Source organism: Gobio gobio, assembly GCF_949357685.1.
Source record: "Gobio gobio genome assembly, chromosome: 24".
NCBI lineage: Eukaryota > Metazoa > Chordata > Actinopteri > Cypriniformes > Gobionidae > Gobio > Gobio gobio.
In genome coordinates this window covers 7,218,920-7,244,452 of record NC_137120.1, presented here as the reverse complement: position 1 = coordinate 7,244,452, position 25,533 = coordinate 7,218,920, and the positions used below count along the sequence as shown (strand labels likewise).

Genomic DNA, 25,533 nt, shown 5'->3' with positions numbered 1-25,533 from the left:
CATGTCTGAATATCAGCAGCAGTGAGAGTGGCTTTTCTTGCAGCTTGAGTTATTGTATCTAATACAAATTTAGCATCTCTAGTTGATTAGTTAAATAAGGCGATCTGGCGCTGGAATGCGTTTGTGAAATCATGCAGAGCTCGTGGCCGCTGTTTTCACTAGCGGTGGCTCGAGCAATCGATTGCTGTTGCGGAGACTTCATTCACGAAATGTACCCTAATGTGTCCCTGTTCTTGATATACAATTACTGATTAACATCTTTGGTTTTAATGAGAAAATACAAATTTTCAAAAAAATTTTTTTGCTGGACTACAAAATATTGTGTTATAGCAGACATAAGGAACTATCATCCCATTTTTGGACACACACACACACACACTCCTATCGCAGATTTTTTATTTATTTATTGACCTGAGGGATGGGTTCTGGCAGACCAATCACAACGCTTGCGGTCCACGCAGAATTGACGCGTTGTTACATTTTTGGAGAGGTGCGCGTCAGGGTACGGCGTAGGGTACGCGCGTATCACACAGCCTACGGCGTAGGTCCGACGCAGAAGTATAAATTGGCCTTTAGACATAGGAAATGCAAGTGCAATGAGGATTAGCAAATGGGTTATTCCAAAATGGCAGGGTCATAACTCGCAAGTCATTGTAAATGCAATTGCAAACAGACTTTGCGTTTCCATTTGAAATGTGGTAGGCATCAAGGGGTGTCGCTAGACCCCTTTTACTGGGGCACGTGCGTCACCAAACGTCACCAAAGAGCACTTGGGTTGAATTAGTTCTAATCCTAAATGGAGAACTTGTCCGTATATGCGTTCACCTTTACTATTGCTCTGAAAAATGATGATCGTGTTGGTAAGTACTCCCTGTATCCTTAAATTCTTTTTACAACACCGGCAAAGCAGTGGCGTTGGCAGAAAGTTGATGATGGGTGGGCCTCCAATAGTGTGGGTGGGCCGGAATAATTCGCATTACCCCCTTAATTTGGAAGAAAAATCCAAAAATCCGACTGAAATTTAGCTAAAAGTATTCCATAGCCTATATGTTGGACCTTTTATTGTCTATTGTCTTTTAATATAGTCAACTTCTACATGTTGATGCTTTCTCAAGCCCCGTACGAGCTGTGTTTGTAATATTTGAGCACGACGTGCGGATGGACCGTTTGCAAGGTTGCTTTAAAATTCCGCTATTGCTGTAATAGTGTCACTGAAACTAAATACTGTAAGCACTAAGCTCTGTGCGATCAAACAAAGTGTGGACGGCTGTAACGTGTAACACTGTAACCTGATAACTATATCACGAAGAGAAATCACAATGTCCTGTATCGACAACCTGCCAATAATAAATATTACTCACAAATATTACATGCAAATATATGATTGTCATGCCACCCACGGCGGGCCAGACTAAAAACCTACCCATAGCTTACCTTGTATGGCTGATGTCTGTTCTAAACAAGTCGGAGTTGGCTGGGTTTTGAATTGAAGATGTTGAGAATATGACTTATCATTTAGTTCACTTTCAAACGACAAAAGGGTTATGGTGTCCTGTCATCTTTGTCAAGACGTGTTTCTTTCTTAAACTGTCATAACTGACAGTTTAGCCATTTTTTTTAATGACAAAAAAGGCGCTGCTAGTTGGATTCGAATCCGCTTATTGCCGCGAACATAACATGACTATTGGCGTGACGTAACTGAAGAGACTAATTAGCATATTTATATTAATATTAGAATAGAGCTCTAATGCATGACAAAATAAATCACATTTAAAATAATTACTGAAGACTTAGAAAATAGAAAATAGTATTATTAAAAAAAATGTATTTCCCTGGATCTAACAGGATGGGCAAGCTGTCAATGTGGGTGGGCCCAGGCCCATCCGTAGTTACGCTAGTGCGGCAAAGATTGTTTACACTCATCTTCTTCTTCTACTTCTTGCGTGCAGTTGAGTTCTGCTTACAACTATGCATCGATTTGTTCTTTGTGAACTAATCTTTAATATGATTTTGGACCAAGCCTGTAGCACTCCTGTCAGAAACTGAAGCCGACGCGTCTCGATCGTCCCCCGGTGGTTGGTCCCAGTATAGGTCATAACCCCCGCCCCTCCGTGTTTTCTAATTTTAGGCAGTTTGTATCACGCTGATGTTAGTTCAAGTGTTTTCTTTTTAAAAAAAGTTTAGTTTTAGTTAGTTAGTTGATGCTATAAAAACAGGGGGTGTGACGTCCTGATTGACAGCTGAGATTGACAGTTTCTCTGAGTGAAGTTGGCAATAAATGTGAAGTGACAAAAGAAAGAACGACTTGGATTCGGAGGTTAGGTGAACTAACAGACTGCATAGCCTGAATACCCAGCTAAGCAATTAATTAATAATTTCTTTCTTAAAGTTTGGCCTTGGCTGCATTAGCTTATAATTTATTCCGAATGTGATCAACGTTTGCATAAGTACTACATGTGTTGGGGAATTTAACATGTGATATTTTAATAATATTCTGCTGAAATGAACGAAATGACTTGGAAAAAAGATTTGTTCATTTTGCTGAACGAGATTCAAAGAGTCCGTAAAATGATCCTGATTAGAATCTGAGTATGACCACGTGGTAAATTTACCTGGAAGATACTTTGACGTTTTGTTCTACAATGTACACTGCACACACTCACTATGGCAAGCCGTTTTGACTTTTATTCTTTCACAGGATTTGAATTCTTGATTATCAACAATTAAATATCAGCTTGTAAAAACTCTTAATTCTTGATGTCAGTAATTGTATTTTTACTAGTGAAATGTCACCATAGACTGCCATTCAAATTAAATTGTTGATATCAGGAATTGAATTGCTACTAGTAAAAATGTTAATTTTTGATATCAACAATTTTCAATTCACTATAGTGACAATGTTAATTACTGATATCATGAATGTGATTGTTACTAGTAAGAAAGCCATTTTAGATATCTGAAATTATATTGATATCAGGAATTAAATTCTTTATCAGAAATGCTAATGGTTGATATCAGGAATTGAATGCTTGATATCAAGAAAAAATTTGAATGGCAGCTCATGGTGACATTTCACTAGTGAAAATACAATTAGATATCAAGAATGAGCATTTTATCTAGTGAAAATTGAATTGTTGATATAATGAATTCATATCCTGTGAATAAATAAAAGTCAAAACGGCTTGCCATACACTCACACCCCAAACTGCCTTATCTAACAGTTACTTATTAAAAACGTAGGCCCACGTTTTCAAGAATAACCATATTAACTACTTAAAAATTCTGTGATGCACACATTTGACATTTTTGGTATTTATTCAAATAAACTGTCAATTCATGTGTAAATATTGCTGTTTTTTCACTACTGTATTGGATCATATACAAAATATGCCTTTCTATGTCACAAATGGAGTTGAACAGAGCTCAAAAGGTTGACTGAAAGTGCTGCCTATGCAAATAATTGTGAATTACTTTTGGCTCCTAATCATAGTCAGTACACATAAATAATTCACATTTACAGTAAACATTACAGTTCCCTACAATAACAAGATGTTGGCAGATGAGTCAGCAAGGCAGTTATCTTGTGGCCAGCTGACAAATAAAATGCAGAAAGCAAATAAACATTTTTGATATATTAAATATATATATATCAGTTTTATAGCAGATTTCCAGTGAGGTGTTAAAATGTCTGTAAACACTGGAGACAGCTGATCAGCACAATACTTCAGGGTGGAAGGAGAGACAGAATCTGGTCCCGCTGCTTTATGGTGTTTCTGCCTTTTGAAAGCTCTAGTTACATCTCTATCCAGAATGTAGAGATGCGTTTCTGTAGTGAAGGGGGAGGGGAGAGGGAGGGAGGGGGGACTGTTGAATGGTCCAACTGTGAAGATGCCTCAGCTCCTGCTAATGGTCTGGTAATGGAGTTGATGGCCATTTCAGACAGAAGCAGGGTTGTTTGCTGATAAATGCTGTTGTAGTTTCTCAGAATACAGCTGTTTAGCGTCTCTCACTGCTTTGCTAAACTTGTATTTTGACTCCCTATACCTAGCTCTATCTCCACTTTTAAATGCAGCTTCCTTCTCCAGCCTCAGCTTTCTAGGTCTGGCTGTGAACCAGGGTTTATCATTATTGTAACTCACCCCGGTACGTGTCGATGCAGCTATCCTCGCAGAAGCTTATGATATAGTGAAGGGGGAGGGGAGAGAGAGAGAGGGAGGAGGGACTGTTGAATGGTCCAACTTCCAGTGGGAAGCAATCCCTTACGAAACAAAAATATATTGCAATATACTAGAATTTATATTGCAATACATTAGAAAATATATTTCAATGTATCAGAAACTTCCTCATATATTTAAAAATATATAGCAATATATGGATGGACAACCTATTGCTATATATTGATTCATATATTAAAATACATTGATATACTAACAAAACTGTATTACATCATTGCATGTATGTTTATTGAAACAAAGTATTTTTTTTATGAGTTAAGCAAGCTCATGCATAGGTTTACAGAGAGGTTGATTAACAATAGTCCAAATCAAATTTTGCATGACGTTCATTATATTTTACATTATATAGCCACATGGATGGACCATATATGGCTATGTATTGATTCATATATTGTAAAATTGAGATGAGAGTATTATAAATTAAATGAAATCATCATTAACAGCAGCAATTACAACACTTTTTATTCCTCCACATGACATTTCATCATCAACATGACATTTCAGTCCTCCACACTGTTCTCAGGTCACTGTCCCTTCAGTGTCACGGTTCATGAATACATCGTCTCACCTTCTCTGTGTGTGTGGTTGTGTTGGAGGCGTGGTTTCTGATTGCTGAACATTTTGATCACTTCCACCTGCTGCACTCATCATCACCTGGGCTATTTATATGTGTGTCTCACTCAGCCTTGTTGTCAGATTGTTGCAGTTTGTCTGGAGGTTCCTGTCTGTTTCTGATCGTGGCTCTGTTCCGGATTTCTGGATTCTGCTGGTTTGGTTTGCCCATTGCGTCCCTGCGTCACTGTTCTGAGTGGTGTTCTCTTCAGCCTGCCTTACCCTTAAAGGGTTAGTTCACCCAAAAATGAAAATTCTGTCATTAATTACTCACCCTCATGTCGTTCGACACCCCTAAGACCTCCGTTCATCTTCAGAACACAAATGAAGATATTTTTGTTGAAAGCTGATGGCTGAGAAAGGCTTCAGATAGGCCTCCATTGGCATTCAGTACATTTACACTCACAAGACCCATAAAAGGCACTTAAAACGTCGTTACAAAGTCCATCTCACCACAGTGGCTCTACAATCATTTTACGGTGCGACGACAATAGTTTTTGTGCGCAAAAAAAAATCAAAATAGCGCCTTTATCCAACTTGTTCTTGTCTTGCGTGTGTGCCTCCACGACGCATGCGCGAGAATATGATGCAGATCCGGCGTTCGGACACATGACCCAGAAGCGATTTGTTTACAAGCAGAGGAAGACGCGCGTATCTAAGCTGTTGAATTCTACTTTGATCGTGCTTTAGGTCTCGGCGTAGTGCTCAAATGGGACTAAAGTGTGCATTCCATGGATTCCCGAACGCCGGCGCTACATCATATTCTCGCGCATGCGTCGTGGAGGCACACACGGAAGACAATAAGAGGTTGAATAAAGTCATTATTTTTATTTTTTTTGCCGCACAAAAACTATTGTCGTCGCTTCGTAAAATTATTGTAGAGTCACTGTGGTGAGATGGACTTTGTAACAACGTTTTAAGTGCCTTTTATGGGTCTTGTGAGTGTAAATGTACTGAATGCCAATGGAGGCCTATCTGAAGCCTTTCCCAGCATCAGCTTTCAACAAAAATATCTTCATTTGTGTTCCAAAGATGAACGGAGGTCTTACGGGTGTCGAACGACATGAGGGTGAGTAATTAATGACAGAATTTTCATTTTTGGGTGAACTAACCCTTTAAGCAACAAAAATATATTACGTGACAATATATTTCATGTGTCTCCATATATTGTGAGATTTATATTGTGTATATTATATTGTATATTTATTTGTATATATTCTTGTATTATATTGTGTATTTATATTGTATATATCCATATATTGTGAGATTTATACTCCATACATTGTGAGCCATTGTATATACTGTATATGTAAATATATATATATATAATTGTACATGTGATAATATACCTCAATGTACAAGATAATATAATCAGATTTATATGGGAACATATGTCTTAAATATATTGATTTATATTACATAATTATATATAATTATCATATTACATATTGTATACATGGTAAATATGAAATAATAATGTACAATGTCTATCATATATTTTAAAATATAGATTGAATAAGACATCAATATATTTCACAGTTAACTGAATGAGGTTTATTTAAAAAGCAGCAGCTGAATGTTACGTCTGGTGACAGGAAAAAGGCAGAAGATCCAATAGCGAGTTCAGCAACAGGTATTTATTATACTCAGGTTCACAGTAGAGTTAGGACAGATCGCTGGATAAAGAACAGACGAATGAAGCAGGACTGAAGCAGGCAAAGGTAGGCTGAAGAGAACACCACTCAGAACAGCAACGCAATGGGCAAACCTGAAGACTAAAAATTGTTGTTTATTGTATTGTTTTCCATTATTATTTTTTATTAGTATTCATAATCATTTGTAATCATTGTATGCTTGAATACATTGGAGTGTGTGCGTAGTGTAAGTTTCGATGCATATGTGGACTTAGTGGTTTGTTATACATTTAATGCTAATGGAGACTTAATGGTTTGTTATATAGTCCATGTATATGTGGACTTATACATTTATACATTCCATTTTAATGGACGTCACATGTTCCTCTGGTACTGTAGTTTTCCAGAATATATAACACCCAACACTTTAGTCCAGAAGACCAGAAAAAGCTGGAATGAAGACCATATCCCAGAAATGTGTCTTTCTCTCCTATGCAGAGGTGGACAAAGTACACAACTCCATTACTTGAGTGAAAGTAAAAGTACTGCTAGTCAAATATTACTCTGTTACAAGTGAAAGTTGTTAAAAACAATTTTTACTTAAGTAAAAGTACAGAAGTACTTGCTTTTAAAAGTACTTAAGTATCAAAAGTAAATTTCCTTTTTTATGTCAATGCATTATTTTATTATTGTTGCATTGTTGTATAAATGCAAGCTATGCCATGGTGGTTTAAGCCAGTCTGTGATGCTCCATCCGACATGCTAGCATACGACTACCTTGAGCTCATTTAAATACTTAAAAGTTACAAAGCTTTTTACAAAGCTGCTGTCCCTTTAAGGCAGAATGCACAAATCCTACACACTGATACACATCCGATATTTCCCCAACTGTTTACGTTCACTTAAGACATAATCAACTTTGTTTACGTGAATACTTTCCAAAATGAAAATGTTGACATTTTGTGTGTATTGGTCTGTTTAAGTGCGAAAAAAACCACACAAAAGAAAGCTCTATTCAGCACTCGTGCTCTGGCATCTCAGAAGCACAAAAACCAGACTGAACTGAGCTCGTTCATCATGCTTTCTCAGATTCATCCATATGTCTATGCTTCTCTTTCTCCCAGACATTTACATTTTGCACAAAAAAAACACTTTTAAAGAAGAAGAAAAAATCATCCACTGACTTGCAAAGCTGCTACAGAAACGACTTTTGACTTCGAGGACCTTGATAGAAATGTAGTGGAGTAAAAAGTACGATATTTGTCTTTCAAATGTAGTGAAGTTAAAGTAAAAGTTTCCCTAAAAACTAATACTTCAGTAAAGTACAGATACTCAAAAAGTGTACTTAAGTACAGTACTCAAGTAAATGTACTTCGTTACTGTCCACCTCTGCTCCTATGTCTGATATAAAATAATAAAAAAGAAAATCTCTTGGCAAAATAACTGGTGTCCGGTCCTGTGAATTAAACTACAACGGGGAAAGAGCTTAATTCCAAGTCTACAAACCAAACCAGCAGGATCCAGAAATCCGGAACGAAGAGCCACGATCAGGAACACACGAAACAGACAGGAACATCCAGACAAACTGCAACAATCTGACAACAAGGCTTCTTCTTCTTCTTAACGGCGGATCGCAAACAAATACGTGCATTACCGCCACCTATATCAGAAATGGACCATTGACACTTCCTACATTTCTATACCTCAACATAAATTCCCTTTATTTACCCGCATAGAGACATCATCGAATTTAATCCGGCGCTGCGTGTTCAGCTCCTCCGTCCACTCTCAGCCCCCATGACAGGAAAAAAAAAAAAAAAAAAAAAAAAAATTAATAATACAAAAAAACACCTATTTTAAATACGCTTATTTAACCCAGTACTTCCCAAATAATCTACCAATAAATTTATTATAGTCCTATCTGATTTTAATACATTTTGAATAGTCAACTTAAGTCCTATATTATTTAATTCATCCTTCAACTCTTTCCTTTCAACCTTATATCTCCTACAGTGCATTATTACATGTTCAACTGTTTCACTAACTTCACATACCTCACATAAACCTGTTGGATGCTTACTTATTAAGTGCAATGAGCTATTCAATCTTGTATGCCCCAATCTTAGTCTTGTAATCATATTCTCTTCATTCCTATTCCTACCTGATATTCTTCCCTTACCCACTGTTGACTGTATTTGATGCATATGTCTACCTTTTAGTTCATTGTCCCAATACTGCTGCCATAATTTCAAAATATTCTTTTTAATAATTGATTTAATTTCTGACCTACTAAATAAAATCTGTATATCTAATATTTCTCGTTCTATTGCCTTTTTTGCTAATGCATCCGCCTCCTCATTACCTCTCAACCCAATGTGAGCTGGAACCCACAAAAACTGTACCTCTAAATTAGCTTGTTTAATTAAATATAATTCTTGTACTATCTCTATAACCATATCCTGTCTTGTTTCTGACTTCATCTCCTTCAAACTTATTAGAGCTGAACCACAATCTGAACATATTACTGCCTTGGATATTTTAACTTCCCTAATCCACCTGATTGCCATAATTATTGCAAACATCTCTCCAGTATACACCGATAAACAATCTGATATCCTTTTATTCTTATACACTTTAACCTTTGGAATAATGAATGCAGAACCCACATGACCAGTTTTTGAATCTTTTGAAGCATCTGTAAAAATGTGCATATATTCCCCATATCTTGACCCAATATACTCCCTTACATTATATACTTCGGTTTCATATGAACCTTCCTTTTGCCTTTTTTCTAATAAACTTAAATCTACTTCTGGTTGGGGCATGATCCATAATGGTATTCGAGATAAAGGAATTATTGGAGCATATCCAACCTCCTCCAATCTCATATCTCTAACCAATTTCCTCACACTCCATCCAAAACTATTACACTCTCTCTTCTCATATTCCCAACTAGGACTCATTACTTTCCTTGTCGGGTGTTCCTCACTCTGACCTTTTAAATTTGCCCAGTAAGATGCCATTAATTGCTGTCTTCTTATATGCAAAGGCATTTCACCCATCTCTACCTGAAGAGCCGAAACTGGAGAAGTTGGATATGCTCTGCAGCAAATTCTTAGTGCTTGAGACTGAATTCTCTCTAATTTAATTAAATGAGATTTATTTGCAGTACCATATACAATACAACCATAATCAATTATAGATCTTATCATAGATATATATATAGTTTTTAAAGCCAATCTATCTGCTCCCCATTCCTGACCTGAAATACATCTCATTACATTCACCACACGCTTACATCTTCCCACCATTTTTTCAATATGCTCTCTCCAAGTTAATCTACTATCAAACCAAACTCCTAGAAATCTTACTATACTTACACGCTCTAATTCTTTTTTGTATAATTTTAACTTAACATCCACATTCCTCCTCATTTTAGTAAAAAGTATTATTTTTGTTTTTTCCACTGAAAACTTAAAACCATTTTCCCCTGACCACTTTTCAACTTCATTTAGCGCACTTTGCATTTCTTTATGTTATAATCTATATTCTTTCCTCTAAACCAGATAGCCCCATCATCAGCAAACAATGATTTCCCCATACTTCTATCAATCCTTGAGAAAACATCATTAATCATAATAATAAATAAAAGTGGACTTATTACACTGCCCTGAGGTGTACCATTATCAATTGCTCCACTTAAAGATATAGCTCCACCCACCTTTACTCGAATACTTCTTCCAATTAAAAACTCTTTTATCCAATTATACATTCTTCCTTTTATACTCATTTTCTGTAACTTTATTAATAACCCCTCTTTCCACAACATATCATAAGCCTTTTCTATATCAAAGAAAACAGCAAAGACACTCTCCTTATTTATAAATGCCTTTCTTATTTCATCTTCTAAAGATACTATTGGATCCATAGTCCCTCTACCACACCTAAACCCACTTTGATAAGAAAAAAACCATTTCATTTTTTCCAAATGATAATTCAATCTATCAGCTCATTCTCTCCATTACCTTACATAAATGAGAAGTTAAAGCTATTGGACGATAATTTATAGGATTACTTGGATCTTTCCCAGGCTTTTTAATAGGTATAATTAATGCTTCCTTCCAACTTTGAGGAATTATACCTTCTATCCATATTCTATTATAAAATGTTAACATCACTTCCATTGATGTATCACTAAAATGCTTCATCATACAGTAACTAATCCCATCCACTCCTGGAGTAGATTGTTTCATTCTTCTTACTGCATTCTTAAACTCACTCATAGAAAATGGTACATCTAACAAATTATCTTCAGCCTCTTTTTTCTTCTTTATATCAGGATATTCCTTCATCACACTCTTCCTCATTTCCTTACTCTGTTCAGTCAAATTCTCTGAACTATTTACTTTTATAAATGCCTTTAAAAACATTTCCACTTTATCTCCATCCTCCACAGCTATTTCTCCCTCCATACTTAAAACTGGATACCCATTACACTTTTGAATCCCTTTCATTTTCTTAATCATCCCCCATACTTCCTGTACTGGTGTATTCTTCCCGATTTCATCACAATAAGCCATCCAATACGGTTTTCTGGCTTTCCTTATTATCCTCCTTACCTCAGCTTGTGCTTGTTTATACTCTATTAAATCTTGAAAATTATGTGTTTTCTTAACTATCCTAAATGCTTTCCTTTTCCTTCTAATTGCACTAGTACATTCTTCAGTCCACCATGGAACTATCTTATTCTTCCTACGTCCTTTCCTTTTTGGTATATATTTATTTGCTGCTACCTGAATAGCATAAACAACATCATCACTAATCATTTCTACAGATCTATCTGGTTCTATTATAATGTTCTTTAATCCCTCTTCACTCAGACTCATGAATTCTTCCCAATTCGCTTTGTCAAACCTCCAGCTACCAATATTTCCTTGACTTGCCTTACTTCCTCTCACATTTACACTAACAGATATCATTATTGGATAATGATCACTCCCAATAGTATCTTGTCGCATTATTTCCCACTCCGCACTTCCTGCAATTGAATCAGACACCATTGTTAGGTCTAACACAGACTCTTTACCTGTAGCCACATCTATTCTTGTATTACCCCCATCATTCAGACACACCAAATTTCTCCGATCTATCAAATCTTCCACCACCATTCCATTACAATCTGTCACAAAACCTCCCCATAACATGCTCTGTGCATTAAAATCCCCTCACCAAATTACCCTATCTTCATTAAGACCCTCTATTTGTTCTAACTCACTCAACACTAATTTCTTACAAGGATTATAAAAGTTTATTATTACATACTTTATTCCATTCACCCATACCTCTACTACAACATACTCTTGTGTTACACCTTTGCCTACTGATCTATATTGCATGCCTTCCTTAATCAGAGTAATACACCCTCCACCATTTCCCTCCTCTCTATCTCTTCTCTCACTCACATATCCTTTAATAACAAAATCAAATCTAGGTTTAAGCCATGACTCTTGAATACATATCAGATCCGGTTTAACTTCCATCTCATTAATAACACCTTTAAACTCCAATCCATTAGCCACAAGACTTCTCGCATTCCATTGTAAAATTAAAATCATCCTTCTATCCAAACCATGCTTCCTGGCTAGATTGTATCTCACTAATCAGCCCATCCCTAACCATTTCCCATGATATGTCCTTTACTCCCAAGAATCTCTCTGCTGCCTTGACTATAATTTGAATCTTAGTTGTCTTCTTTTCAGTTTGTGCAGTACAATTAATTACTTCAGCTACGAACAACAAGAAATTTACTTTACTTACAATCATTGTCTCTTCTGTGATCCTGCCTTCCATCTCTGATTTTCCCTCAATTCTCCTCTCTTTTTGCACATCCCTCTCTTTTCCTTTCTCTCTATTCCTTGTATCAACCACTTTAACAGCTTCTGCAAATGTTATTTTCCTCTTGGCTCTCTCATTCTGTACTTCAATTGCTTTCTTCCTCACCTCACATCCTCCAAACGCAACACTATGCTCCCCTCCACAGTTGCAGCATTTTGGTCTTGCTCCTTCACATTTGCCATAATCATGTTCACCCCCACATCTTGCACATCGTTTCTTAGCTTTACACACCATAGCAACATGCCCATATTTTTGACAATTATAACATCTTAAAGGAGGAGGCACAAAAGGCCTCACTGAATAACTGATAAATTCAAGCTTGACCTTATCTGGCAATATAACTCCTTCAAACCTAAGCTCAACAGAGAGACTCTCCATTCTGTTCCCTTCTCCACTCATAAACAATCGCCTAGCACCAACTATTTTTCCTCCACTGATGTTACTTTTAAGCTCTTCCATAGTCACTCCTAATGGCACTCCAGATATTACTCCACTTACCCACTGCCTCTGTCCTACAATCTTACTACTCACCACTTCCTGCTTACACATTACTTTAATCTTCATCACTTTCCTTCTTTGCTCTTCACTATTACAAACAATCATCAAATCTCCATTACTTAACACTTTTGCAATCTTAATTTCTCCAACTACTTTCCTCAACTCTTTTGTTAATACAATTGGACTTACCTTTTGTATTCCACCATCCTCTTTAAATTTCAATATTACCTTCAACTCATCCAAATTTACATTCCTCACCTCCTGTTCATTTCCACTCTCCCCTGAACTTCTTACCTCTATCTGATGTTTTTTCTTTCTTTTCTTTGTACCTACATCTTCCCTTATATCTAAATTCCTCTCTTCTCCTGTCTTTCCTAATTCCATTTGATCATCTTCCACATCCGTATCATCAACACTAACTAGTGTCTCTGGTCCATTTCCACTATAATTTTTCTTATATTTAGACATGATCGATTTCGCTGCATTTGCCGCCATCCACCAAACACCTCCGACAAGTCATCAACGTCCGACCTGACAACAAGGCTGAGTGAGACACACATATAAATAGCCCAGGTGATGAGTGCAGCAGGTGGAAGTGATCAAAGTGTTCAGCAATCAGAAACCACACCTCCAACACAACCACACACACACAGAGAGAAGGTGAGACGATGTATTCATGAACCGTGACACTGAAGGGACAGTGACCTGAGAACAGTGTGGAGGACTGAAATGTCATGTTGATGATGAAATGTCATGTGGAGGAATAAAAAGTGGACTCAAAAAATAAATGTTGTAATTGCTGCTAATACTTAACATAAGGACAGGAGAGCTGTCAGTCAAGTAACTTGCATTACTTGTTTGAAAAAGTAACTTAGATTTTGTTGTAAATTCATAAGTAATGTGGTATTTTAATAGCAATGTGTTACTGTACAATGTGCTATTGTAATACACAGAGATCAAACAGGCAAGTATAGCAGGTAAGTATCCAAACAGTTTAAAGATTCACTTATCTCTTAAACTCAGGAAAGACAAACCATCAACAGGCAACAAAAACACAGGCAAGTCCTAATCAAGCAAAGTTTATGAAACATTCAACCACAAGGTTATACATGCACATGCACATACATGGACAATGAACTCGCTTAAAATATGTTTGAATAAAGTGTTTGCTTTAGCAAGATAAGTGTGACATTTTGCATTGTATGTATTTTGGTGTTTTGTAGAGTTTGGAATAAAGGAACCATTATTTTGTCTTCGGCTTCGGCTTATTTTGGCTCAGTCAATCATAATACATGACCTCTCCAGTATCAGATCAGTAGACCTTTATCTGTGCCTGTATCAATGTAGACTCAGATTTAATGTGGACTGCAGCAAGTTACATGAGATTTATTAGGCAAGAATGATCTTAAGTTTAAAGTTTAATGTTTCTGTTTGGTTTTCAGGTGTGTTTGGTGATGATGTGGAGTCAGTGTCAGTGATGGTGGGAGATTCTGTCACTCTACACACTGGTCTTACTGAAATACAGAAAGATGAAATAATCGAGTGGATGTTTGGACGGGATTCCATTGCTAGAATCAATAGAGGGATCAGTGGTGATATCACAGTAAAGGTTAAAACTAATGGACCATTCAAAAACAGACTGGAGCTGGATAATCAAACTGGAAATCTCAAAATCATGAACATCACAATCTTAGACTCTGGACTCTATAGACTTGAGATCAGCAGGACCATAAAGTCATCAAAGATATTCAAACTCAGTGAGTATGTCTGTTTGTTGTTTTTTGTTTTTGTTTACGGAAAGGTATAGTTCACCAAAAAATGAAAATTAACCCATGATTTACTCACCCTCAAGTCATCCGAGGTGTATATGACATTCTTCTTTCAGGCAAATAAAATTTGAGTTATATTAAAAATGTTCTGGCTAATCCAAGCTTTATAATAGCAGTAATAGTTGCTCTGTTTTTGAAGTCCATAAAAAATCCATCTGTCCGTCAAATAACGTGCTCCACGCGGCTCCGGGGTGTTAATAAGGCCTTCTGAAACGAATCGATGCGTTTGTGTAAGAAAAATATCCATATTTAAAAATTTATTTCATTTTTTTCTATGACTCTGCATCAGCCGTCCCCGCACCATCACTTCTGGCGAATAAGGTCAAAATACATGCAAAATACCGGCGCGATCAATAATATATAAATAGATTCCTCATCAGTGCCTGCGGTGATCGGTCGAATGAGGCATCTACGTATAAATATCTTTGATCGCGCTAGTGTTTGACCTTATTCGCCGGAAGTTATGGCGCTGGGAATACTAGATGACATTAGTCTGATAGAAAATAACATAAATACTGTTCGGTTTCTCGCAGAAACCGATTGTTTCGTGTCTTAAGACATCAATGTGTTATCACAAGCCGCATGGTTTAATAAGGATTCGTATGTCTGTGTGTTTTTACTCTCATTGCTCTCATTCTCTAAAATATCCCCATTGACATGCATTATACGACTATCACACTGCAACGGTTGGAGTTAAAAAATGTAATTTGTGTTCTACTGAAGAAACAAAGACACCTACATATTGGATGCCCTGGGGGTAAGCAGATAAACATAAATATTTCATCTTTGGGTGAACTATCCCTTTAAAGGTACACTGTAAATTTTAGCGGCATCTAGTGGTGAGGTTGTAAATTACAACCCCCCAACGCTTACCCCTCCTTTGGAAGCACATAGAGAAGCTACAGTGGCCGACACAGGACAAAGATATCGTCGTCTGAGACAGCAGAGAGTAGCTAGCGCTCTGTAGAGAAGTCACTGTAGAAACATGATGGTGCAATATGGCGACTTCACTGTAAGGGGACCCGCGGTGTATGTAGATAGAAATGGTTCATTCTAAGGTAATAAAAACATAATGATTAATCATGTAAGGTCTTTATACACCACTTAAAACATAGGTGTGTATACTATATTGCATTTATTTCAATAGATCCTCATAAATACTACACACTGCACCTTTAGGCTCAGGGGCCTTATTCACAAAACATTTTATCTTGCCACAGAGATCTCCTAAATAGCAGTGAAGCAAATTTTTAAATATTAATAATTAATCATAGCTTGTTCCCAGCAAACATTTGGACATTTAATGACCGCTCAAAAGACGTCCCGAAAATTAGTTTTTGGTTTTACAGTTTACTTGTTAGTGTTTTTTAGGTTGTTGTTTTATAAGTGACAAAGTCTGTTTGTTGGGTGCAGGGTGTTCAAATACTTATTTTCCTTACTGTATCTTTGATCGCGCCGGTATTTTGCATGTATTTTGACCTTATTCGCCGGAAGTGATGGCGCGGGGACGGCTGATGCAGAGCCATAGAAAAAAGTGAAATACATTTTTAAATATGGATATTTTTCTTACACAAACGCATCGATTCGCTTCAGAAGGCCTTTATTAACACCCCAGAGCCATGTGGAGCACTTTATTTGATGGACAGAAGCACTTTTTATGGACTTTCAAAACAGAGCAACTATTACTGCTATTATAAAGCTTGGATTAGCCAGAACATTTTTAATATAACTCAAATTTTATTCGTCTGAAAGAAGAATGTCATATACACCTCGGATGACCTGAGGGTGAGTAAATCATGGGCTAATTTTCATTTTTGAGTGAACTATCCCTTTAATAAATGTAGATGTAGATGTGGATTCACTGAACTCAGGAGTTATGGCATGTCAAATTGATTTTATGAACAATAGATGTCTAGATGTTGCTGCCTCATCCAGAAAATCTCTTTGCAGACTTGACATGTTGGTTTTGGACCAGTGAAGATCTGAATAGTTGCAGTGCAAATCTTATTAATTATGTTTCTTCTCCAGTTATGCCAGCTGATCCAGTGAAGACCGTGTCAGTGATGGAGGGAGATTCAGTCACTCTAAACTCTGGTGTTACTGAAATACTGAGATATGATGTGATGCAGTGGAGGTTTGGACATGAAAACTCTTCTGTAGCTGAAATCAATAGAACGGCTGGAATCTTCTCTACACATGATGGCACTGATGGGAGATTCAGAGACAGACTGAAGCTGGACTATTTGACTGGATCTCTGACCATCAGGAACATCACAACCAAATACTCTGGACTCTATGAAGTTGACATCAGCAGCAGCAAACACACCATACACAAATCATTCAATGTGACTGTCAGCGGTGAGTCCATCAATGTAATAAGTATGTTTAGATCAGCACTGTGTGAATGGTTTAGATCAGTGGTTCCCAACCTTTTCCAACTCGCTGCCCACACAACCAAACGTGCAAGTTTCCCCGGCCCACTGCATGAGATTTACCGGACCCGGCTATTTGTGTTGCATTAGTTAGGACTTGGAAATGGAGATTGAAAACCACTCGTTTAGATGAACAGATGTTTGCAAACATCTATTTGTGGTGTTAGTTTAATTATATTTTTCACAAAATCTTAAGGATAAAGCAGCGTCACACTACACATTTTGTTCCACCGTGTCCTCATTGGTGATAAAAGTGGTATGCATCTATTTGTGCTTAGGACATTACATACTATTTTTTTGTTGTGCATACATTAGACTGATTAAAGGGGGGTTCATGCATACTGAGCTTTTTACACAGTTAAACACTTGGATTCCCATCCTACACATGGACAAAGTTTAAAAAAAACAAGTTGGACGTTTGATGGAGTATTTCTGTGCCAAAAATACTCCTTCCGGTTTCTCATAAGTTTCGGAAAGTTTTTTTCGAGTATGGGTATATGTGACGTCAGATGGGGTGGAATCTCCTTGTACGGGCCATACGGGCTCTTCTCCCCGAAGGGCGCACGCGTGACTAGAGCGAGAGAGCAAACGCTTAAGCCGGCTGTGCTGTAGGCACAGGACTTAACGAAATCAACAATGTCACCAAAGAAGTGTGTTTTTGGTTGTCATGGCAAGACAACCCTGTAGCTTCCCAAAGAACCCAGTGTTAATGGGACAGTGGATGGAGTTTGTTCCAGAGCAGCAACGGAGTTGTGCAAGTGTTTTTGTTCCCTGAATTTTGGCAACGATGGTTTATAAACAAGGTACAGTTCAACTCCGGATTTGTAGCTCGTCTAACGCTGAAAGACGGAGCAATCCCAGTGATTAAGGTTCACGGTCGTGTGTTGGTAGCAGGCGGTGAGTAAAACTGCTTCAAATGTCTTTGTGTTGTTAGCTATCGATTCCATTGTTTTTCTATGTAAACATGCGCTCGTCATTCTTTAGCTCCGGCCGAACGATACGCCCCCAGCCGCTCGGCTTTTTCTGGAAAGACTCGGTACAGCGTATCTTTCTTTTATAAATATAATAAAAACGAAAGACTTTTTGGAGATTGCAGTACTCAGTGGCAGCTGGTGATAATTTTTTTTTTTTTTTTGGTGATATCAAGATGCAAAACAGTGTCTTCACTTCTATCTTTTTACACATTCATTTCCCACATATAATTGAATGAGGAAAGGAAAAACAAAAGAGAACAGCAACAACAGACTAGCATGTTGACTACTTGAACATACATTTTGCTCTCCTTTCTTTCTGGCCAGCAAATTTCTCAATGACTCTCTGATTAAAGTCAGTTATCTCAGTAGTGCCATGACGTTTGTATTGTTCAGTCAGATATTTGAGGTCTCTTACCCCCGTTGTTGTCCACAAAACTTCAGTACCGACACTTAGAAATAAAAGACAGGGAAAGCAATAAAGGGCATTGCTAACAACACATCCAGTCAGCCACCTACGTTTCTCATGTCAAGCGCGTGAAGCTCCGAGTGTTGCTTCATCCTCTGTCACTGGCCTGCTGCTGCTGGATTTGTTAATCGCGTTTATCCCAGTTCGGGATCCTTTATCATTTTGTTTTCTTGTGAAAGAATTTGGTCCTGCCATCTCCATCTCTACGAAACTGATCATCCTAATAAGGTTTTGGCGGAGTCGGAGTGACGTTGCCCGCGCACTTTCGCTTTAGTGGCCAAGAGTGTAAAGTTGAATGACAGGTGACGAGAACCAATCAGATTGAATAAAATAACACGCATCCAATTCTGATTCACCAGGGACGAAAAGACCTGCGTCCGGAGGAGGATCTTTTAGAACCAATTAGAGACCAGCTTCAGGTCACATGCTGCCTGTATATTTTTAGACTCAGATAGACATCCATTTGTCCGGCGTCCCTCATGCATGAAACCGCATGAAACATATTGAAGAACATATAAAACAGTTAACCCATCAAAGCCAGTTTTTATTAAATGCTGAGGCTCTTACTAACAGCTAGCACATCGTATGAGTAAACAATTTTATTTTTATTTCACTTTTATATCATTTTTGTATACATGTATATTTCTGGAATTTTGATGGGGGCGGCGCCCCAGCGCCCTCTATTGACCAGCCGCCACTGGCAGTACTACTACTGTATAGGCACTCAAGATTGACATGAGATTTACTGAAAATGTGTGTTTTATCCCCCCCCCCCTTAAAGCGTATCTCTTGCTTGTGCTGATATAGGAGTGTCTGCGTGAATCATAGATGCTTAATTTAAATTTTTTGTTTAGGGTTCAGTCAACTTATGTTTACTTGTACTATCATGTCATCATATGAACACATTTCTCTTCTACTTTTTAATGTTCTAATTAGACCTAAATGTGCCTTTCTGAGCAGTGAAGAGTTGTTGTATAAATTAAACTTTAACTGAGATTGAATTGAGCTTTATGTTCTTTGTGTGTTTGTTGTGACAGGTGAAAGGAAGTCAGTATCAGTGATGGAGGGAGATCCTGTCACTTTACACACTGGTCTTACTGAAATACAGAAAGATGATTCTATACATTGGATGTTTGGAGACACTCTCATACCTGAATTTTCATTAAATGAGAGATTCAGAGACAGACTGAAGCTGGACGATCAGACTGGATCTCTGACCATCACAGACACCACATTCACAGACTCTGGACATTATGAACTGAAGATCATCAGCAGCAGACGCACCATAGACAAAAGATTCATTGTTACTGTCACTGGTGAGTAGATCATATCTGCCAATATGATGATGCTATTGAGTTGAGAGCTCTGAGATCAACACTGAAGTTCAATGAACACAAGTTAGCACTCACTTACACTGAATTTGAATTGTTAAAAATAGACAATGTATATTGAACTGTTTAAGAATTGTTATCATTTGTTAGTCGTTTGAAAGATTTTGGTGCAAAAGACTACAAGATATTCATAAAGGGAATATTATTGTTATTATTTTAACTAACAATGTTTCAACATTTAATACTTGAGAACAACTCTTTTTAAGTTATTAAATGATTGATGGCATTGCTAAAATGCATTACTGTAATGATCACACCAAACTTGCATGCATTTGTATGTTTTACTATAATTTTTATTACAAGTATTTATCATTTTCTCAGTCTCCTAACGAAGAAAATAAAAATGATGACACTACGCACTTGTCATTCATGTAAGTTATCTATGAACATTTCACGCCTGTTTCACAAATACTCCGTCTGCAGTGCGTATGCGGTGCATATTTTTTCCGTACTCATGTTAACGGATTACAGCTTTCACACTGCACGCAGATGCGATCCGGTGGTGCATTCCAGGAGCGGTGCGTCTGCAGCAGTGCGGCGATCGTTTATGCACCGAGTTTATTTTTTGCTGTGCTGCACGCGCTGAATTAAAGTGACAGCGCATTGTTTGCATTAAAGCAAACATGTATTGACGCAAAAATCTAGTATTTTCACCACAGACGCATATACTATAAAGTCTACTCTGTTTCAAAGTCAACACATGGCTTTTTGCATCGGGTAAAGCAAGGAAAACATCACATTAGGGCGTGTTCACACTTGATGTATTTTTTGAAGCTGCTTATGTCGGTTTTACATTATAATCCTATGGAGTAAACTAGGGCTTTCTCGCTTTTAATCAATTATCCTTTTTCAGAGGTGGACAAAGTACACAACTCCATTACTTGAGTAAAAGTAAAAGTACTATTGGTTAAATATTACTTCATTACAAGTGAAAGTTGTAAAGATAGATTTTTACTTAAGTAAAAGTACAGAAATACTTGCTTTTAAAACTACTTAAAGGGTTAGTTCACCCAAAAATGAAAATTCTGTCATTAATTGCTCACCCTCATGTCGTTGGACACCCGTAATAATATTCGGAACACAAATGAAGATATTTTAGTTGAAAGCTGATGGCTGAGAAAGGCTTCAGATAGGCCTCCATTGGCTCCATCTTCCTCTGCTTGTAAACAAATCACTTCTGGGTCATGTGTCCGAACGCCGGATCTGCGTCATATTCTCGCGCATGCGTCGTGGAGGCACACACGGAAGACAATAACAAGTTGGATAAAGGTGTTATTTAGATTTTTTTTTGCGCACAAAAACTATTGTCGTCACATCGTAAAATTATTGTTGAGCCACTGTGGTGAGATGGACTTTGTAGCGACGTTTTAAGTGCCTTTTAAGCGTCTTGGGAGTGTAAATGTACTGAATGCCAATGGAGGCCTATCTGAAGCCTTTCTCAGCCATCAGCTTTCAACAAAAATATCTTCATTTGTGTTCCGAATATGAACGGAGGTCTTACGGGTGTCGAACGACATGAGGGTGAGTAATTAATGACAGAATTTTCATTTTTGGGTGAACTAACCCTTTAAGTATCAAAAGTAAAAGTAAACGCATTATTTTATTATCGTTGCATTGTTGTATGAATGCACTGTTCCATCATGGTGGTTTAAGCCAGTCATGCTCCATATAACATGCCAGCATACCTTGAACTCATTTAAATACTTGTTTAAAAGTTACAAAGCTCTTATCAAAGTCAAAATCATACTAGAAAAGAAAGGTTTCTACATTGTGTTTATTTGACAGGATTATGTAAAAACATATTACTGAAAGGACTTCAGTTAACATTATTAGCCCAACTACGTCGTTTTTGCATGCTAACTAACATCATTGTGGAACGTTAGCTATGCGTTAGCGCTGTATCCACAAGGCTATGGCAACTTGGCGGGTAAATCTATAAAAATCATTTGACCAACCATACTTCATACCACAGCAAATTTTGATTTAGTTTTAGTCAGTCTTTTGACTACAACATTTTATGGTGCGTTCACACCGGACGCGATTCGCGCGAGTGATTTACAAGTCAATGCAGAGACGCGAAATGGCATTCTGCGGCGCGATTCGCGCGATTGAGGCAGCGTGAAGGACGTGAATTGAGCGTTTTGAACGCGCGATTCACGCGAATCGCGGGAATCGCTCAAGTTAAAAAATCTGAACTTTGGCGGATATTTCGCGCCGCGTTAACCAATCAGGAGCTTGCTCTAGTAGTGACAACAATGAGGAGAAAATCTGTATATTAATATCTGGTTCAGACAATATGATTATCATTGTGATAACATTAAATGACATGAAACACAACCCAGTCTCTTTTTGTTAAATGCAAGTTTATGTATGATCAATAATACAAAAGTATAAGTAATGTATAACAAGCTATACATGAAATAAAGCAAACAATGCAGTCAAACATTCAAAGTCAGTGCTAGTAGGCTAACGTTACAACTGCAACGTACAGTTATAGCCTAAAAATATAAAGTAATGAAACTTCTTTGCCCTCAGCATAGACGATTTGCCAGGGAACAAATTATAGATCCATGAGACCAAAGATCGGCCGTTACAAGACGAATTATAGCTCGAGACACACCACAGAGACATCAGAGCCAGCGGCAGACGGCAGAAGGACTGGCCGAGGAAAGGTTGCCCTCGCCGGCTTTGAAGTGCGCTGAGCGCCGCTGTCCGCTGGAGCTCACAACTCCGACAACGGCAGATAAAATGTTCAAATAGGCACTCTTTATATAAATAAACCACAGATTTGAGCTTTAAACAACTACATTATCGACTGAAAAAGTCTTAAAACGACGTTTTGTCACACATTAACAGTAGATTTTAACAAAAAAAAGACATGTAAACACAGCCCATGTCAGCCACATCTCAACGAGACGAGCTGCTGGCGGAAGCCCCGCCCATGACGCGGATTCGCGTCTGTTGTGTAGTGAATGTCACGCGCGATTCGCGCGAATTTCTCAAAATGTACACGCGTCCACCTTCGCGCGATTAGCGCGAATTGTAGGCCTATGCATTTCCAAACTGCGGATGTTTACGTCTCATATCGTCAGCCTGCTGAAATGTTCCCATCCAAATGTGCATTCTGAATAATAAATACATTTCTAACCTGCCGCGAATCGCGTCCGGTGTGAACGCCACATTAGGCATCTGAATTTGCCATCAATTGATTGGTGCTCAAAAAATACTTAGAAATCATTGAACTTCATGTGACCCTACAAGAGTGATTACTGATAGGCTGTCTGCAAAAAAAATCCCGTTTTAAAGAAGAAAACAAATCATCCACTGACTTTCAAAGTGGCTACGACTTTCTACTTCGAGGGCCTTGATCAAAATGTAGTGGAGTAAAAAGTACGATATTTGTCTTTCAAATGTAGTGAAGTAAAAGTCATAAGTTTCCAGAAACAATACTACTCAAGGAAAGTACAGATACTCAAAAAGTGTACTTAAGTACAGTACTCAAGTAAATGTACTTAGTTACTGTCCACCTCTGTCATTTTTACAAACCGATATCGATTCTTAAATCATTCAGTTGATTTTTCAGTTGATGAATGAACAGAACATTGTAGCGCGCCTCCCATCTAATAAATCACAATCATCATCTTTGTCCTTTGTTACTACTGATATGAAACAAAGTCTCAGATTTCAAATTACATCCATTTTATTACGAAATTCTAAAACATAAATACAGTTTAGGCACTGTGGCGCTAGATCGCTCTGACAGTGGCGCAGCTCAGCTCAAGAGAAGCGGCACATGAATGGATATTCTCTTCCGCCTTAATAGGCCTTTATCACACTTCCTATTTCCGGTAAGTGAAGCAGTGCACCTCTACTTCCGGTCCCATCGCGACTCAATCAAAACGCGGGTGTAACTGCAGCGATCCCGTGCTCTAATACTAAATAATGACATCCTTACCTCAGATTTGAACATTTCCTGACACTAAAATAGAGGAGAGCATGGGTGAGACTGATATGGTGGGATGAAGTTGTATGTTTGTGTGTTGTAGGCCTATGCATTTCCAAACTGCGGATGTTTACGTCTCATATCGTCAGCCTGCTGAAATGTTCCCATCCAAATGTGCATTCTGAATAATAAATACATTTCTAACCTGCCGCAGTCCAGTGATTGTCTTCTCATTAACTGTTTCTCTTACTAATCATATTTCATACCTGTTGTTACATTTTTTAATTAATTTGACTGATAAACACCCTTACGAAAGTTAACCATGGTTTTATTATAGTAAGAATGTAGTAACCATGTTTTTTTTTCGTGGATTGACTACCATTTGTATTAGTTTTACTAAAAAATACCATGATAAACTACAATAACCATGTTTTATTTTATTTGTAATAAAAACCATGGTTCATTTTCTTGTAATAAATAGATGAATGAATGAGCGGGAAATGATTGTCACTGAAAAGTGACAGAACAATGACTAAAATATTAATACAAATCAATATGTTCAATCAGATCTTATTCGTTAGGTCTCACACACACTTAATCGCGGACACTATTTAGACGTGCACTGACACCGTGTGGTGAAATAATCACGTATGTTTACGACCCTCGGCTTATGTCGGATTAAAAAACGACAAGTTCAACAGAGTTTGGAAAATCCTGTACACAGTAATGATCAGTTTATCTCTTCTCCTGTCTCGGAAAATGTCCGGATTTTTAAATCATCCTCCAGATGCTTATTTTAATGGTCGTTTGTTCAGCTAGGTGTTCACAGCACATTGAAAACATGCATAACCGGAAGAATCAGCACACTGCTTCGACGCGCACTTCCGGTATTCGATTCCTCTGTGATAAAGGCCTATAGCCTACCAGTAACAGCGCAAAATAAACACAAGTGAGCATCTGAATACGGAAGCCCTAAACGGCCATGGATAATATTTTCTCATGATCACGACTTATTTTTCTCATGATTGTTTGTTTCGTTCTGAAACACTGCACTGCACCTGGAGTCTACTGTTGCTATAGCAATGAACACAACTTCCACGTGCATCTGATCGATGGATAAACCGTGCGCTCTTTTATGTTGTGGATCTTTCAGCAAAATCTTTGCTTCACTTAATAAACATTTTATTTGTGTAATTAACATGTTTAAATTATCAACAGAGCATTCAACAGCTCAAGCGCAGATGGAGTGCCTTTAGAAGGATGGCCGATTATTCTGTAACTGCTATTCTAAAAATCATTTAGAGCTGCTTGGATTGGATTCAACCCACTTTATTTTCCTCATTCGTTCAAAATAAAATTGCATTACATATTTTGTTTGTTATTATCCTACTATCATGTAGGATATGCTGTGACTGGTAGCATGTGTGTTTCTATGCTATAGGCTTCCATTAAAAAGAGGTGCAACAGGCTACTCCAGATTTCTAAAAAAAAAACAAATGTTTAATCTAGTTTATATAAATAGCTACAATCTCAAGATGCTTTTTGAAAAGAGTGTTTATGTACACTGAAAAAAAGGATTCGTTGAATTTACTAAACATTTTTATAGTAAGTGGTTGCAATCAAT

General features: G+C 37.5%; 1 protein-coding gene across 1 annotated transcript in view; it reads left to right on the top strand.

Annotated features, from left to right (window-relative positions):
* Positions 1-25,533, top strand: part of LOC307121190 (uncharacterized protein) — a 72,552-nt gene that overhangs the window by 5,372 nt on the left and 41,647 nt on the right. Inside the window, exons 3-5 of the mRNA XM_079808682.1 lie at positions 14,317-14,631; positions 16,732-17,061; positions 19,613-19,891. Coding sequence (XP_079664808.1) covers positions 14,317-14,631; positions 16,732-17,061; positions 19,613-19,891 — 924 coding nt within the window. The remainder of the gene's footprint in view (positions 1-14,316; positions 14,632-16,731; positions 17,062-19,612; positions 19,892-25,533) is intronic.